General features: G+C 43.8%; 1 protein-coding gene across 3 annotated transcripts in view; it reads right to left on the bottom strand.

Annotated features, from left to right (window-relative positions):
- Skil (SKI like proto-oncogene) overlaps positions 1-11,970 on the bottom strand; it is a 34,116-nt gene extending 22,146 nt beyond the window's left edge. Inside the window, exons 1-2 of one of the 3 annotated variants that reach the window (XM_004652355.2) lie at positions 11,866-11,970; positions 8,426-10,195 (exon numbers count right to left, since the gene is read on the bottom strand). In XM_004652355.2, the coding sequence (XP_004652412.2) occupies positions 8,426-9,523 (1,098 nt within the window). In that variant the 5' untranslated portion in view covers positions 9,524-10,195; positions 11,866-11,970. Of the gene's footprint in view, positions 1-8,425; positions 10,228-11,865 lie in introns of those variants that run through there. The other 2 variants (XM_045161496.1, XM_004652354.2) reach the window with 2 other exon arrangements.
- Positions 11,971-16,890: the final 4,920 nt, after the last annotated feature.

Below are 16,890 nucleotides of genomic sequence, written 5' to 3'. Positions count from 1 at the left end.
AAGTAAAATTTGGGAAATATTTTACAAACATTTCTCTAAATTTCTGCATCTTGACTATAGTATTTTATACATATAACCCTTTGATAAACTTATCCTAATAAGTAACTATTGGATTTTGGTGATGTTAGAGAGCTTGATTCATTAAAAACAATTCTTAACCCTTTTTAAATTCAAAATTCTACCCACTCAAAACTATTCATATACAAATATTCCAAATTGTACTAAAAATAATTTTACAAGTTCTAGACTGATGCTCAACAGTAAACTTTGCTTTTAGCTAGTACTCTGTTTTTTTTTTTAATTTTGTTTATTTTTATTTATTTATTTATTTGAGCGACAGACACAGAGAGAAAGAGAGATAGAGGGAGAGAGACAGAATGGGCGCGCCAGGGCTTCCAGCCTCTGCAAACGAACTCCAGACGCGTGCGCCCCCTTGTGCATCGGGCTAACGTGGGACCTGGGGAACCGAGCCTCGAACCAGGGTCCTTAGGCTTCACAGGCAAGCACTTAACCGCAAAGCCATTTCTCCAGCCCAGTACTCTGGTTTTTAATCACAACACCAAATTCATCTTATGGTCTTTTAACTCCTAATGACAAACATTCATGAACTGACAAAAAATGAGATAATGCCTCAAAATACTGATGAAACTTGCAAATTCCCTATGGAAAAAAATCTGAATTAAACCAGTTTTAAAGTTATTTTCAAAATTATTACTACAATTTAAGTAAGCCAGGCATGGCTGCACACGCCTTTAATCCCAGCACTCAGGAGGCAGAGGTAGGAGGATCACCAGGAGTTCAAAGCCACCCTAAGGCTACATAGTGAATTCCAGGTCATCTGGGCTAGAGTGAGAGGAACCCTACCTCAAGCCCCCCCCCAAAAAAGTGCTATAAATAATGATTTTTTTTTTTTTTGTATTCAAAGACGGCAAGCAGGTTAGTAAATTTGAACAGTCTGGATGGAATGCTCACATAGGACATACTTGTATTAGCCTAACATAAATTATTCTTACCAAAGAGACTACTGGATACAAAACTAAGAAACACTTCTTTGGTACAAAGCGAATACCTCTGCCAGGGTCTTTTCACCATGAACAACACTAAGACATCCAAGAGGTCAATAACACACCCTACCCAACAGCTGCCAACAACTCTTCCTGAAGGAAACCTAATTCCTCTGACCATTATCAAGTTTCCTCAATACGTCCAGAATGTAGTGAATGAGTGTCTCAACAACTCAAATGGAATTGTGTTACAAGATAGCAAACAGCTAAACTTGGTCTTAGGCCTTACTTCATTGTAATCACAAGAATTATCAAGCAAATGCGAAGTAAGACAGCAGATCTGCATTCTTTGCAAGGGTGGATCTTTAGGAACACTGCAATGCCTGCTGCTCCCACAGACTCATGATCAGACTCACCACCTACCTTGCAGGTTTGAAGCACTTAAAAAAGCTCGCGGGAAAAGCAAAGGCTCAAGTTCTTAAAGTAAATATGCAACTATAATCTTAAATCCTTCACATAAAGTTGGTAATCCCACTCTCCCTTTGTAACTTTAAGGAGCTGATTAAAACCCCTATTAATCCTTACACTTTTCAAAGCAAAAAATTTTATACTGTGATTCTTTAGTGTTCAATTCATAAATAGTATAAAAAATATGACTGTGCTGCTTTTTTATTGCCCAGGCACTGGCAAACCCAGAGCCTGTGCACAATAGGCAAGCATTCTATCACTGAGCTATATTCCCAAACAATTAAGTGATGATCTCAATGTCACAAACAAATTTCCACTTAAATCTTTGTCAAAATCTCTAGCTTTATTTTTCAATCATTTTTGGGGTTCTCCCTACCAAGGTAAGGTCTCACTCTAGCCCAGGCTGACCTGAAACTCAACTCTGCAGTCCCAGGCCAGCCTCAAACTCATGGCAATTCTCCTACCTGTGGCTCCTCAGTGCTGGGATTAAAGGTGTGCGCCACCATGTCCTGCTGTGTTTCAATCTTATTTTGGAGTATACGCTTTGATAAAATCATAGTCCGTAATTCTGGCCTTCAAATGACTTGTCACTACCAAAATGGAGATTAATCTTACTATATGTAATATTCTCTATTTTATTCTATATAGTGTTGTTTAAATGCTAGTGACCAACTGACTTCATGACCATTCTCAACCAGGTTCTCAAGACAAGAAAAAAATGCCTTTCCAACATTTGAACACTCATTTCTATAGAGCTCATCTCTCCATGTGAGCAACCCCAGATAAGAAGGTGTACGTAATGAAAAACTACCTTAAAAAGGAACTCAAGAGGGCTGGAGAGATGGCTTAGCGGTTAAGTGCTTGCCTGTGAAGCCTAGGGACCCCAGTTCAAGGCTTGATTCCCCAGGACCCATGTTAGCCAGATGCACAAGGGGGCGCTCGTGTCTGGAGCTTGTCTGCAGTGGCTGGAGGTCCTGGTGTGCCCATTTTCTCTCTATTTGCCTCTTTTTCTCTCTGTCACTTTCAAATAAGTAAAAATAAACAAAAAAAAAAAATTTTTTTAAAGAAACTCAGAGCCGGGCATGGTGGCGCACACCTTTAATCCCAGCAGTGACGTAGGGGGTGGCAGAGGCAGGAGGATCACTATGAGTTCAAGGCCATCCTGAGACTACATAGTAAATCCAGGTCAACCTGGGCTAGAGTAAGACCCTACCTCAAAAAAAAAAAGAGAAACTCAGACCAAAAGAATCAATAAGGTTTTTTTTTAATCATGTCTTAAAAAAATGTTAACAATTCCATTTTTTAATGATGAAAGTGGCATGCCCATTCTCTCTATCTGTCTCTATCTGCCTACTTCTGTTTGTCGCTCTCAAATAAATAAATTTTTAAAAACTAAACAAAATAAAATAAAGTATCCATATTTACAAGAAGATATTTTCCTTGAGTACCTCTGACACTAAACTAGAGTCAAGGGGAGAAAAGCAGTTTAGTCGCCAAACTCATGGAGACATTTCCAAGAATTTACACAATATGCAGTCATCTCTCATAAGAGGACAAACACTTCATCTGACTTTGACCTTCTCTCTACTTGATCAAAATGTGCACCAATCATAAAATACAAAATGTACTCCTGAGACAAAATATTAATGAAATCTACCACAATTATTACTGGCACTGTCCCACCTTGGCTATTCTCTCTAGTGTATTTGCTTATCTCATTATCCCAATGACTTCTGCAGAAATGAAATGCAAAACTAAAGGTAATGAAATGATTAACATTCTTTCAGCGGAAAAGAAACATCCTGAGAATCACACCAGGACCTCAGGCCTGCAAAGAGTACTCTAGCAGAGCTGTATCTGAGTTGATAATCTTTAGGACATCTACCTGTGCCACAGAGAACCAAGAAAGGTCTATTTCCTTAGGTATAAAGCAAAATTACACTATTTTACTCCCTTAAGAGTAAAGCAGTCTGCATGTTAAAAATTAAAACTTTAGGGTTGGAGAGATGGCTTAGTGGTTAAAGTGCTTGCCTGTGAAGCCTAAGGACCCTGGTTCAAGGCTCAATTCCCCTGGATCCATAATAGCCAGATGCACATGGGGGTGCACGCATCTGGAGTCCGTTTGCAGTGACTGGAGGCAGACCCATTCTCTCTATCTGCCTCCTTCTCTGTCTGTCACTCTCAAATAAATAAATAAACAAACAAAAAAAAAAACTTTTTAAAAATCAAAATTTTAATACATATGTCATCTCTGGATTAGGGTAGGAGGGATTTTTGGGTTTTTGGTTTTTCAAGGTAGGGACTCACTCAGGATGACCTGGAATTCACTATGTCGTCTCAGGGTAGCCTTGAACTTACAGCGATCCTCCTACCTCTGCCTCCCAAATGCTGGGATTAAAGGCGTGTGCCACACCTGGCTACAGTGAAAGAGATTATAAAAGTGAAGGAGATTTTAACAGTGAAAAACTACCTATAATTTTCCTATCAACTATAAAAGGCCTCTTCCAATCTGCTTGAAAATAATCTTAAATAAACATTACCCTTCAAATTTTATTTACCAATCATCAGCTTGCTTAGCAAACTTTTTTCCATAGACAGAAGTATAACTGATATAAATTTAAGTATAACTGATATAAGTATAACTGGTTTGCCTGAATATCCACTAAAGAAATGAAAAAAAAAATACTAGAAAAATAGCCTGCACAGATTTGTGCACTCTGAAACACATTAGCCATTTTTTTTTTATTTATTTGAAAGTGACACAGAAAGAGGGAGAGGGAGAGGGAGAGGGAGAGAGAGGAGAGAATGGGCACGCCAGGGCCTCCAGCCACTTCAAAAGAACTCCAACTCCAGATGTGTGTGCCCCCTTGTGCATCTGCCTAACATGGGTCCTAGGGAATCGAACCTTGAACTGGGGTCCTTAGGCTTCATAGGCAAGCACATAACTGCTAAGCCATCTCTTAGCCCACATTAGCCATTTTTTTCTAATGAAAAGCACAAAAAATTCCCATTGGACAGTCTGAAATTAACACTGTGCAGTGATACCTAGGCAGGTCTAAAATCATGTATATTTCTTCTGGGATTTTGTTTGTTTGTTTTCCAATGTAGGGTCTCACTCTAGCTCAGGCTGACCAGGAATTCACTATGTAGTCTCAGGGTGGCCTCGAACTCAGTGATCCTACTTCTGCCTCCCACATGCTGGGATTCCTGGCATGTACCACCACACCCTGCTGGAATCATGTATATTTCTTATGACTTGAGTAAGAAAGGGCCCAAAATATATCATTCTACAAAAATTAAACTTTTTGAGCTGGAGAGATGACTTAGTGACTAAGGAACTTGGCTGCAAAGCCAAAAGACACAGGTTCAATTCCCCAGGACCCATGTAAGCCAGATGCACAAGGGAGTACACACATCTGGAGTTCATTAGCAGAGGCTGGAAGCCCTGATGCGCCCATTCTCTCTCTCTCTCTCTCTCAAATAAATAAATAAAAATATTAAAATAAATAATTTTTTCACTAAAAATAGACCTTTCTCACATCTACATATAGCAACTATGCAAATTAACTATACTAAGCAAATAAGTATCATTATTAATATAATTTCTATTATTTAAAATAATTAGGGCCTGGAGGGCTGGCTTAGCAGTTATGGCACTTGTCTGCAAAGCCAAAGGACCCAGGTTCAATTCCCTAGGACCTACATAAGCCAGATGCATGAGGTGACACATTTGTCTGGAGTTCATTTGCAGCTGCTGGAGGTGCTGGTGTGCCCATTCTGTCTCTTTCTCTCAAATAAACAAACAAAAATAACATATTTTAAAAATAGTAATTAAGTTATTGGGTTTGAAAACATAGCACAGAAGCCGGGCGTGGTGGCACACACCTTTAATCCCAGCACTGAGGAGGCAGAAGTAGGAGGATCGCTGTGAGTTCAAGGTCAGCCTGAGACTACATAGTGAATTCCAGGTCAGCCTGAACTAGAGTGAGACCCTACCCCCATCTCAAAAACCAAAAAAAAAAAAAGAAAGAAAATGTAGCACAGTAGTAAAGTGCTAGACTCACAAGGCCCTAGGTTTAATTCATAGCATTGCCAAAAATGATAACAAAAAAATAACTGAGTTAGTATATTCCCCAAAATTACATACTGAATGTCAGGTTTTTCATTTTAATCTAAAAACCAAAATTTTGACTATACAAGCCATATAAACATCAAATCATTCATACTAAACATAATTTCCTTTATACAGCAAGTTAATACATTCAGCATAGTTCTTTAAAAAAAATTAAACAAAGCCAGGTGTACTGGCACGCCAATTTAATGCCAGCACTTGGGAGGCAGAGGTAGGAGGATTGCCATGAGTTCGAGGCCAGCATGAGACTACATATTCCTTGTCAGCCTGGACTAGAGTGAAACCCTACCTCACAAAACCGAAAATAAATAAATAAACCTGGTTTAATGTTTTTAATGAGCTTCTTCGTTGATTTTATCTAACTACCAGCTTGCTCACTCGCAGAACATAATAAAATACCATTTCTCAACCAAGAATCATAGCCCTTTCCCCATTTAAAATGCAGGTCAATAAAGAATTTAAGCAGCATATGAAGAGAGGTTAAGGGAAAGTTAATTCTCCTCTGAAAGCAGCTTCTACTACTACACTTGGTTTAGGGGAATTTTCTAGACTTCTAGTCAGAAGACTTTCATTCAGCTCTTCTACCAGTCACCAGTTACACAACAGGGAATGGGAGGAGGACATATTCTAACTTTTGTTCCTCACAAACCTTTAGAAAGTATCTCACTATGTCTGGAGGAATAAACTTCAAAACTGTGCAGTGACTAGCATTAAATGTTAAATGTAAACTATTTTTTTCTAAAACAGCTGACTGAAATTTTTCTTAAATTCCTTCAATTCACAAAAAAATTGGAAGCAACACTGAAATATGAAGATTTCAGAAAATTCTGCACAAAAATTAAAATAACAAAGAGGGAGCTAGAAAGATGGCTTGGAGGTTATGGTAAAATAACAAAGAGATATGAGGGAGAAGCTCCCCAAATCAATAATGTATTGATAAGTTCTGGAACAATAAAGGACTACATCCCAGGTGATGGTTTAAATTTTAGCCAATTCTCATCCCATTCAATTTCTGTCAATTCATCCTATTTATCCTATGGCTGATAGATGGTTTTTCACCCAAACTCAGCACAGAAATATATAGACAAGGTGGCTGATTTAAAAATGCTTGTCAAGTGAGATGAAAATTTAAGCAAGAGTATCTGGCAATCAACGTGGCCACCTATTTACCTGCAAGGGTACTGCTTGGGTACTGCAAGGCTTTTCGGAAGTATCAAAAGGGTTACCCTCATCTTAAACAGTATAAGTCACCTCTAAGCATGAATTTAGCAATGCACAAATACAGCTGCAAGCAAGTTTCACACAGTGAAGTACTGGCTTGGAGACAATCCTGCTTTAAAACCAGTTAGTAACTGTGCCTGAAGAATACAAACTTATCTAATAGCCACTGGCAAGGAATTTCAAGCACTAACCTTTGGGAAAGCAGCAAACAGCAAACCACCCTAAGGAGTCTAAAATTAACTAACCATTGAGCTTCAGACAGCAAACCACTAGGGAAAACTGTATTACTCTCAAGGTTCTCCCTCAAAACCTTAAGAGCACAGGACACCTAATCTTAAATCCTAGTCTCAACCCTAACTTTGGTGCACGTAACTTTTACTCATTTAATAAACTTCTTTTCTTCTGTAAAATAGAAACAGTGGTATTTCAAAGAAAAAAATAGTGGAAAAACTTAAGTTATTAAGACATGGGCCAAACTTTTGTTGTAAGAAATAAAATTATACATGAAAAACATGTAAAAAGAGCTTGATACATTTTAAATAAGATTAGGTATGATACATAATTTAAAATCAAGCAAGAAAATATAGAAAATAACCACATCAAACTAAGTACTTATACATTCAAATCTTGTCTTTTACCCAGGCAAACAATAACTTAATTAAAATAAAAATATTACCTTATCTTACCAGATAATGCAGTAAAAAGAACATTTAAGATCTTTCTGCTGGTGGTTCCTTATAAATACTAATGTGCAATTAACCTAAAATAAATTTTATTCTGGCTTTGTCACAATTTTTCAAAAGCATTAATTCTTTGTTTTAAAAAAAAGTCTTGGTTATTACAGCCAAAGTACTCAGATAAATGTCTTAATTTGTTTCCAATATTGATCAAACCTCAATATCAAAGCACAGAAATGTCAGAAATCATAGGTATTCCTTTGAAAAATGTTTTGCACCAGCCCACTACCAGGGTAGCTTTAGATGGCCATTATAGCATTTGCAAATAGAGATAACACAACCCCAACGTGTAAATTGTCTCCTAGTCCTAGGAAAACAACAGATTCAGTCAAGAAGCAGGATGTGTGAAAAAAAAAATTACAAAAAGAAGCCCCAACTCCTACAACTTCAGAAAAGCCACTTGTTCTCTTTATCTGTAAAATAGGGAATAACCCTATTTCTTTCACAAGGGCATTTAGAAGCTCAAATGAGAAAATATACGGAATATATTATGGACTAAAATTTGCAATACAAACCTGACATTTATCAGTATTGGTTACATGAGCAGTGAAGTTTCTGAACACATTACACTCTAGATGCAGAACTTAAGTAAAAATGACCATTTAATCTGCTACTTCAAAAAACTTGCCTTGGGTGGAGAGATAGCTTGGTGGTTAGGCCTTTGCGTGCAAAGCCAAAGGACTCAGGTTCGATTCCCCAGGACCCTCGTAAGCCAGATGCACAAAAGGGCACACATGTCTGGAGTTTGTCTACAGTGGCTGGAGTCCCCAGCATACCCATTCTCTCGCCCTCCCCACCTCTCTCTTTCTCACTTGCTCTCAAATAAATAAAAAGTTTAAAAAATAAAATAAAATAAAACTTGCCTTGGATTGGGTTCTCTTTCCATTTCTCATGTTAAACTTCTCCTTCATTTCTTCTAAAATGATCTTCAGTTTCTTTTCTTCAGGTGTTCCTAAGTATTTTTGGTTCACGTGAAGGTAACAGTGCCACTTGGCTGACTCAAAGCCCCAGTGGCAAGTTCTTTTGTCAGGTGATCTGTGGGAATGCATCACAAATGTCTGGGGTGCAAACATACCACAGCACTCCAGACACTGAATGCAGGGAGCATCAGGCTGAACATAAAACTGAGGTGCAAACAGACCCTGACATTTGCCCAAACATTCGTGTTCCACTTCAAAGGCACTGCCAGTTTCCTTTAACTGGGCCAAAGAGTTTTTAGCAGGGAGGAGGCTACCATTTTGCGGAAAAGTTCGTGGCCGCAATAAAGCATTACATAGTCTTTGTGCATCGGTTAATGTGATCAGCCCACAGGATGGAGCATTGAACGGAAGTATTCCCAGTACCTTTAAGATATGAAGCTGATCTGAAGTACACCTTGAACAATATATGTATAACTCATCACACACTGTATTTATTTGCTGAAGTGAAAATTCTCGGAGAACAGAATTTAAGACTTGGGGCAAACAGAGTCTCTTTTCTCCTCCGACCTGAAAACAAGAAATAGATTCCCCTTCCAATATAGTCTGGGTGAGCTCTGTGGAGCTATCGGAAGGGATGAGCAGCGGACCAGGAAGGACCTGAGGAGATGGAAGAGGCAGAAAAACAGTAGGTGACATGCTTTCTTGGGAATACCGAGCAGAAAATGCTGCCGGTCCACCCAAAGAGCTCTGACTACTTAAATGAAATTGTGCCAAAGTGTGTTTCAAACTGGGATTTAAATTCAAAGGTTCAGGCACGGAAGTACAGCTTCTCTTGGCAGGCTCGCCATCAGTCTCCATGGGTGCTTCTCCATAGTCATCCAGGTGCTCCTTCTTCACGGTGGGCACCTTGGTTGGCATTTTTCCATTTGTGTGAATGTCAGTCATCATTTTTTTCACCGGAGGGCTGCCATCCTCTCCCATCCCATTCAGTTTTTTATCTGAGCCCTTAACCAAGGAGAAACTGGTCTGTAGGTTTTCCATTACTATGATACTGGGTTAAATAATTAAGTCTGAGATTTGCATTTTTTTATTCAGTTGCTTATTGGAAAAGAAGAGTAATGCATACAAATACTTATGACTGACTTACTCATAGGAAAATTTTAAATTTCCAAAGGTAAATTTTAATAGATTTTGCAACTATTTTGGTTCTGCTTATGCTTTAGGATATCACTGTAAACGCTATAAAATTCCTCATTTTGCTTCCAATAATAAAGGGAATATATAAGCACACACTTCTGAGGAAGCTCTTTTCTTGAGTTCTTCAAATATACTTATTAAAATAAGGTTATCAATGTCTCAAGTCAAGATGCCCAAAGTTCAGTCAGTGCAACAGTTGAATTTGGTTGGTTTTGTCGTAATTTTTTAAGCAAAGCATGTGGAAAGTTTATGCCATCACTGTGTCATAAAACCTAGACCCAAACACAAAATGATGCAACCAAATTTAATTTATGCCAAGGACACCAAAAAAGTAGAAGGAGGGAATATCACTAAAAATGATGCCTCTTGTTTGTGCTGACAAACTGAAGACTTGTATAAATCTCCACACCAGCAAGAGCTTGACTCCACTTGAACATCTATAATTAAAAAATGATACTAAATGAAAAGCTGCCCAGTTATCTTCAGGGATTACAGCTCATTCTTCTTTTAATTGATCTGGAAGAAGAGAAACGGGTAGGGAGAGTTACATTTGAATTTGCTCCAGAGGCCAAAGGGTCAGTTTGAAACCAGTTTCTTAATCTTAAACCGAGTTCACTTTACCAAAGGTGACACATGAGTGATTTTTTAAAATCTAACCCAAGTTAACGAAGAAACACCATCTACATGGGAACTAATGTGGAAGTTGGGAAATGGGAATAATGTTCCTCAAAAGAGGGAAGGCTACTCAAATTCAGAATATGAAGAAACTTACATATCCTCTCATCTAAAACCTAGTGTCAGAGGTTGCCTTGGCTATAACACTTTTAATTAAAAAATAATCTACTATTTCATCATCTGATTTAAAAAAAAAAAACCAAAAGAACTAGAAGACATATGTTAGCATACCTACCATATGTAACTAAGTAACAATTTCAAGTGTATTAATTCGTTTGGCCAGGGAATACTTCCGTTCTGAAATGTAGGCAAAAAAAAAAAAAAAAAAAAAAAAAACTTTCCCTGCACAAGGTTAGCGAATTTGCTTAATGGAATCCAAAGGCCATAAGACTTCATGCCTGGAAATCTCCATCCTTGAGCAAGACTAATCCGGGACAAAAAGCACAAGGCAGACAGACCTCACAAAGAATGCAAATGGAGGCAGAGGGAAAAAGAAGAGATTCTCTTCCACTTCCTTCCTGAGAGGCAACCCAAAAGAAATCCAATAAACAGAAGAAAAAAAGAAATTTTTTTTCTTCCCAAACTCCCAGTGATTTACCTTACAACAAACCCAAGAAGGTTTACGGACGAAAGCCACCTAGCTAGCCATGTACAGACTTTCGCCACCCCAGGGACACCTCAGCTAAGCTAGCGCAAGCCCAGGGAGAGGGCAAGGAGGCATGACCTAGAGCGGGGACGCCCCTCCAGCCCGACCCTCCGCCCACGACAAGCCACCCACCCATCTCGACTGCCAAGCGGGTCGGGCTGCCTTGCCCCGGGCTGACTCGGGACGTCTGGAGAGGTGTGAAAGGGGGTAGAGGGAAGTAGAGGGAGGTGTCCCCCAACCCCCACACCGGAGCCAGCCGGGATAACCCCAAGTGCCCTCCCCACACCGCCCCATTGCGCGGGGAGGGGGAAACGACGGTGGAAATCCCCCACGCAGCCCGCCCCCGGGAAGTTCTGGGGGTGACCTCAGCGGCCCCCCCGGACTACTCCTCCGCCCGCCCGCCCGCCCACCCCGAGGGGCCGCGGACATGTCGGGCAGCCAGCCCGGATGCCAGCCGCAGCTCCAGCCCAGGGCATCCCCGCCCCGTCGAGCGCACCCGGACGGACCGACCGACGGACGGACGGGCGGGCGGGGGAGGGGGAAGAGTGGGGATGGTGACGGGCGTCTTAGCGTCCCGGGTCCCGGAGGCTCCGGTCAAGTGCATTGCTGTCCTTTCCCAGGGACTCGCCTCGGCGGGGGGTCAGCGAGGCAGGGGGCACAGCAAAGGGACACCCACGCCGCGCGCCCCCCCCACGGCATCGCGACCGCCCCCCCCCCCCGAGACCCGCGCATCCCGAGGACCCCCCGACTCCGGCCTCCGGGTGAAGCTTTGTGAACTCCCCGGTGGCCGCGATCGGGGTGCCCCCTTCCCCGTCCCGCCCCGTCCCTCCCCCTCCGCGTCCTCGTCCCGAACCCGGGGCCGCACCTGCGCCCGCCGCCGCCGTCGCCGCCGTTGCCGCCGCCGCTCGCCCGCTCCCTTCGGCTGTGCCGGCGCCGCTCCGAACCCCACACACATCGCTACACACAGCCCTCTGACGTCACCGAGCCTCGGCCCGCCCACGTCACTGCGGAGACACACGGCTTCCCGCAGACGCCGCCGCCGCCGTCTCCGGCCGCCCGGGGGGGAGAGCGAGGGCGGCGGGGAGGAGGGGCGACGGGAACGGAGCCAGCGGCGCCCGGCGCGCGGCGCAGCCTCGGGCACGGGCACGCGCGCGCGCCGCCCGGCCTCCCGCGGCTCCTGCGGGGCATGGCGCGGCCCCGTGCGGCGGAGAGCGCGCGCGCGTCCTCGCGCACGCCGGCCTCCCTCCTCGCCCCGCCCCCGCCCCGCCAGCCCAGGGCGCGCGCCCGGCGCGGCTGGCCCCCCGCGCGTCGTCTGGGCGGCTGGCGCGCGGCGCTGTCTGCGGTGCACCCGGCGCAGACAGGATGTTCCCTCCCCGCCCCACCCCCACCTCGCCGCCGCCGCCGCCCGCCCTCCCTCCCTCCTTCCTTCCTTCCTCGAGTCGCCCAGCCGGCTGTCTGGGGCCCGCCTCCGCCCCACCCGCCGCTCCGTGGTGACGGGCCCAGACCCGGGGGCGCCCTGGATGCTCGGCCTCCGCGCGACTGGGAGGGAGGGAGGGAGGGGGGAAGGGGCAGGGCGGCCGCGGGGTGCACTGGGCGCGACCCCAGCAGCCGGCGGGGCGAGGTCACGCTCGGGCACCCTCCCCTCCTCCTCCACCCGCGGCCGCAGCTGCCCGGGGGCCCCGCCCCGCCCCGGAGGTAGCCGGGTGGCGGCCGCCCCGCAGCGCCCTCGCGCCCGCCGCCGCCGCCGCCGCAGCCGCAGCCGCTGCAGCAGACGTCCCCGCCTCGCGGGGCCTCCCACCGCCTGGCCCCTCGTCCCCGGCCGCCCTGCCAGCTGCCGGCGCTGCGCCCCGCCCCGCCTCGCTCTGAGGGCCTCCACCCCGACGCCTTCCTCCCCCTCCGCGGCTGACTGCCATCCGGCCCGGCGGGAGGACAGGCCAAAGTTCTGGGGACACCGAGTGCGGGCTGCCCTGCTCGCCATCCCTCCAGGCTGCCCTCCCGATCCCCAAGAGAAGGCCATATATGACATGTTCTAAGTCTGCAAGAGAGACAGAACGGGTTTGGCTTGGGTCCTCTGGGCTTTTATTTATTAATTTTTTTTTTTTTCAAAAGAGGTGACACAAGGGAAGAACAGTGAGGACGAGAGTTTGGGACTGCCACCTGGGACGTGTGGAGTGGGGGCTCCCTGCGTGGGTCCCCGGGATGGCCAGTGCCAACAGTCAGCTCTGCCTAGCTAGCTGCTCCGTCATATTTCGAAATATCAAGAAATCCCCTTCTTTCCACCCCACCGCTGTATCAGGAACTGAAATAGTGCGGCGGGTAGCCCTGAGGATTGCCGTCATCTCCACCCCCCTCCTTTTCGCCCAGTTACTCCTTGCCTTTCTGCTTCGAGGTTGCTCGTATTTAGGTCCAACTGGAGTCCAGCTCCTGTATTTTTTTTCCTCCCCTCTTTCCCAACAGGCCTACCAGAAGGCTCATGAGCCTCGCGTCGCTAAGCCCCCATCCCCGTGCTCCCAGGTCGTGCCCCTCTCCCATCCCCCCCCCCACCTTCCCCGCCTTGACTGCCTGCTTTTCTGAACATGAATAATTCCACAGCACTTCCCATCTGTTATTGCCATAGAGACAGAAGCTCAGCAAAGATAATGATGTTCTGTGCAGAGCCAGTGTGGGGAGAATAGCATCTGCGACTCTGGGGGAATAGATTGTCTAACTGAGAGAATATTCTGAAGGCCTGGCTGAAGAGCTGAGGTGAAAGACAGGACAATCCTGACACTTAGCACCCGGTCACCTCGCTGCACCTGGCTCTGTAGAGTCTAGCCAGAAGAAACAATTTTTGGAAACCAAGATGACTGATTTTAAAAGGAGAGAGATTCTGAGCTTGCAATTAATGATAAATGTTTAGCAGTCGTTGGCCATAAAAGTAATTACTTGCTAGCATGTCCAAAAAAAAAAAACTAAATCCATATTAACTAGACAGTAAATAGACTTTGGAGAAGGCAAATAAGTGCTCTTTCCTTGTTCTTGGTTTGGATTTCCCGGGAATCTGTTTTTGACGAAAGGATCTTTTGTGTCTGTGAGTTTATGTATAATGGTTTGAAAAATAGGGACAGCAATGGGGTAGAACCAATCAAACCTTTAGGGCACTTTCTCCATTCTTCGAAAATAACAAATAAGCCCGGCATGGTGGCACACACCTTTAATCCCAGCACTTGGGAGGCAGAGGTAGGTGGATTGCCGTGAGTTTGAGGCCACCCTGAGACTACACAGTGAATTCGCTAGAGTGAGACCCTACCTCAAAAAACCAAAAAGAACAATGATTGAGATGGGGAGGTAATATGATGGAGAATGGAATTTCAAAGGGGAAAGTGGGGGGGGGGGGGGGAGGGAATTACCATGGGATTTTGTTTATAATCATGGAAAATGTTAATAAAAATTTAAAAAAATACAAAATAAAATTGACTTTGCCCTTGAATTCTCAAGGTCTTGGTGACCACAAGCAAACTAAGCAGAGTCCATTGCCACAGCTCTGATTCGGTGGGAAGGCTCTTTCTGAGCCACACTTTTGCAGGTCTACTTAGGCATTGTCCGTAAAATGTGCAGTATAAAATTAGCACTAAGGATGTAGCTCAGTTGGCACAGTGCTTGCCTAGCTTGCATAAAGCCCTGGTTCCCTCTCCAGCACCACATAAAACTGAACATGGTAGAAGTGCAGAGAAGATTCAAGGTAGTGGGTACTAGATATCTTAAACTCTGTTCTTCAGGTCTTGTGACTGTCTGACAAATACAGAAACTTAAGAATCTAGAGGCTACAAATTTGAAAGCCAGTTGTGCCCTGCAATCTGCTTTCATTTTGTCTCTGTTTACCCATCTATTAGTAATGATCTACTTATGTTAATAATAACATGAAATTAAGAAAGGATAACTGAAAATACAGCATAAAACATTTTTATTTTTATGATGAAGGGGAAAGAAAAGTCAAATGTTAATTGATATGTGGTCTTTTAATACCTGCTGCTCTTTTCCAAAAGAAAGTCCAGTCCTTTGTAGACAGATGTCTTTCTGCCTCTTCGTTCATCCTCAAGAACATTGGTATCAGTTGGTTTGAAAGATTCATTTTATCTGCAAATCAAGTGCTCAAAGGTCCATCAGCTTTACAAAAGAATCTCAACCATTTCCTTTCCATCTCATTATTTTGTCTGTAGCTTTTCATGCATTTCTGTGTTTGATGGGATGGTGCTAATAATGCTCTAACTTCTTCTCAGCACTGTTTTCCCTTACTATCTGCCCTGGTGAACACCACCCTCCTGGGCAGTGGGACGCACTGGCCTTTCTTCCCTGGATGGCTTTTTCCTCTTACCTCCCAACTCAATATTGGAGCAACACAATCTCAACTCCTAGTTTCATGCCTTAAAAAAAGACAAAAAGGGCCAGGCATGGTGGCGCACGCCTTTAATCCCAGCACTCAGGAGGCAGAGGTAGAGGATAGCCATGAGTTCGAGGCCACACTGAGAATACGGAGTGAATTCCAGGTCAGCCTGGGCTAGGAGACCCTACCTCGGGAGGGAGGAGAGGGGTTGCTTAAGTATATAGTTAGATAGATTTTTTTTAAATTTTTATTTATTTGAGAGCATCAGACAGACAAAAGAGAGAATGGGCACACCAGGGCCTCCAGCCACTGCAAATGAACTCCAGATGTGTGTGCCCCCTTGTGCATCTGGGTAAAGTGAGTCCTGGGGAATGGAACCTCGGACCCCGGTCCTTATGCTTCAGGGGCAAGCACTTAACCACTAAGTCATCTCTCCAGCCCGATTTTTTCTTTCTTTTTTTCTTTTTTTTTTCAAGGTAGGGTCTGGCTCTAGCCTAGGCTCACCTGGAATTCACTCTGTAATCTCAGGGTGGCCTCAAACTCACGATGATCCTCCTACCTCTGCCTCCTGAGTGCTGGGATTAATAAATAAAAATTTGACCTCCTCTCCCTCAGTACTGTCACAGCATACTTTTGGATTTTCAAGGTAGGGTCTCACTAGTCCAGGTTAATCTGGAATTCACTAGGTAGTTCAGATCTTAATTTAAACTTTATAAAAGTGAGAAAGGAGGAAGACAAAAAAGGAATAACAAGAAAAAAAAGACAAGTAGAAAAGAGAAAAGTTGTGTTGGGGATGTTTAATTTTTCATTGTTTAATTTTTTTAAAGAAATCTAAAATTAGTTTAACAGCTACATCAAAGAATTTTGTTGTCAATTTTAGGGATTTCATAGGTGAAATAAACTTGGCAAAGTGCAAATCTAACTCTTTGTAAAAAAAAAAAAAAAATGAGGCATAGCTGGACATGGTGATACTGACTACATAATGAATTCCAAGTCAACCTGGGCTAGAGTGAGACCCTACCTTAAACTCCCCCCCCAAAAAAATGAGGAGCCATTAATAATATTGTGACATGCAAATCAAGAGGTGCCTAATTAGTAGTACTGGAGTCTAAGGAGCTCAAAGTGGGTCATATATTCCCCTTTGATACATGCTAGAAAGTCACTCAAAGTAACAGGAAGCAGAGGCTGGGGTAAGTCACCTGCAAAACGTGTCCCTCCTCAGTGACAGCACAGGATTTTGAACCATTTGCATGTGACCAATACCAACAGAATTTCCTGTTCTTCATTTCCTCACTCCTTGGTGTGAATTGAAATAAGTGGCAAGTCCTGATTCAAATGAGGAAAAAAGAACAAATATTGAAACTCATGGGTTGGGAACTGCTTTCTTAATTTTTTTTTTTCTATTTTGTTTATTTGTATTTCTGTCCACTACTAATACACTGCAACCTGAAGCTTAAGAAACAATGAATAAAAAATTAAAATGTGAGCTGGAGAGATGGTTTAGAGGTTAAGGCACTTGCCTACAGA

Source organism: Jaculus jaculus, chromosome 11, assembly GCF_020740685.1.
Source record: "Jaculus jaculus isolate mJacJac1 chromosome 11, mJacJac1.mat.Y.cur, whole genome shotgun sequence".
Classification (NCBI taxonomy): Eukaryota; Metazoa; Chordata; class Mammalia; order Rodentia; family Dipodidae; genus Jaculus; species Jaculus jaculus.
This window is presented reverse-complemented; position numbering and strand designations above follow the sequence as displayed.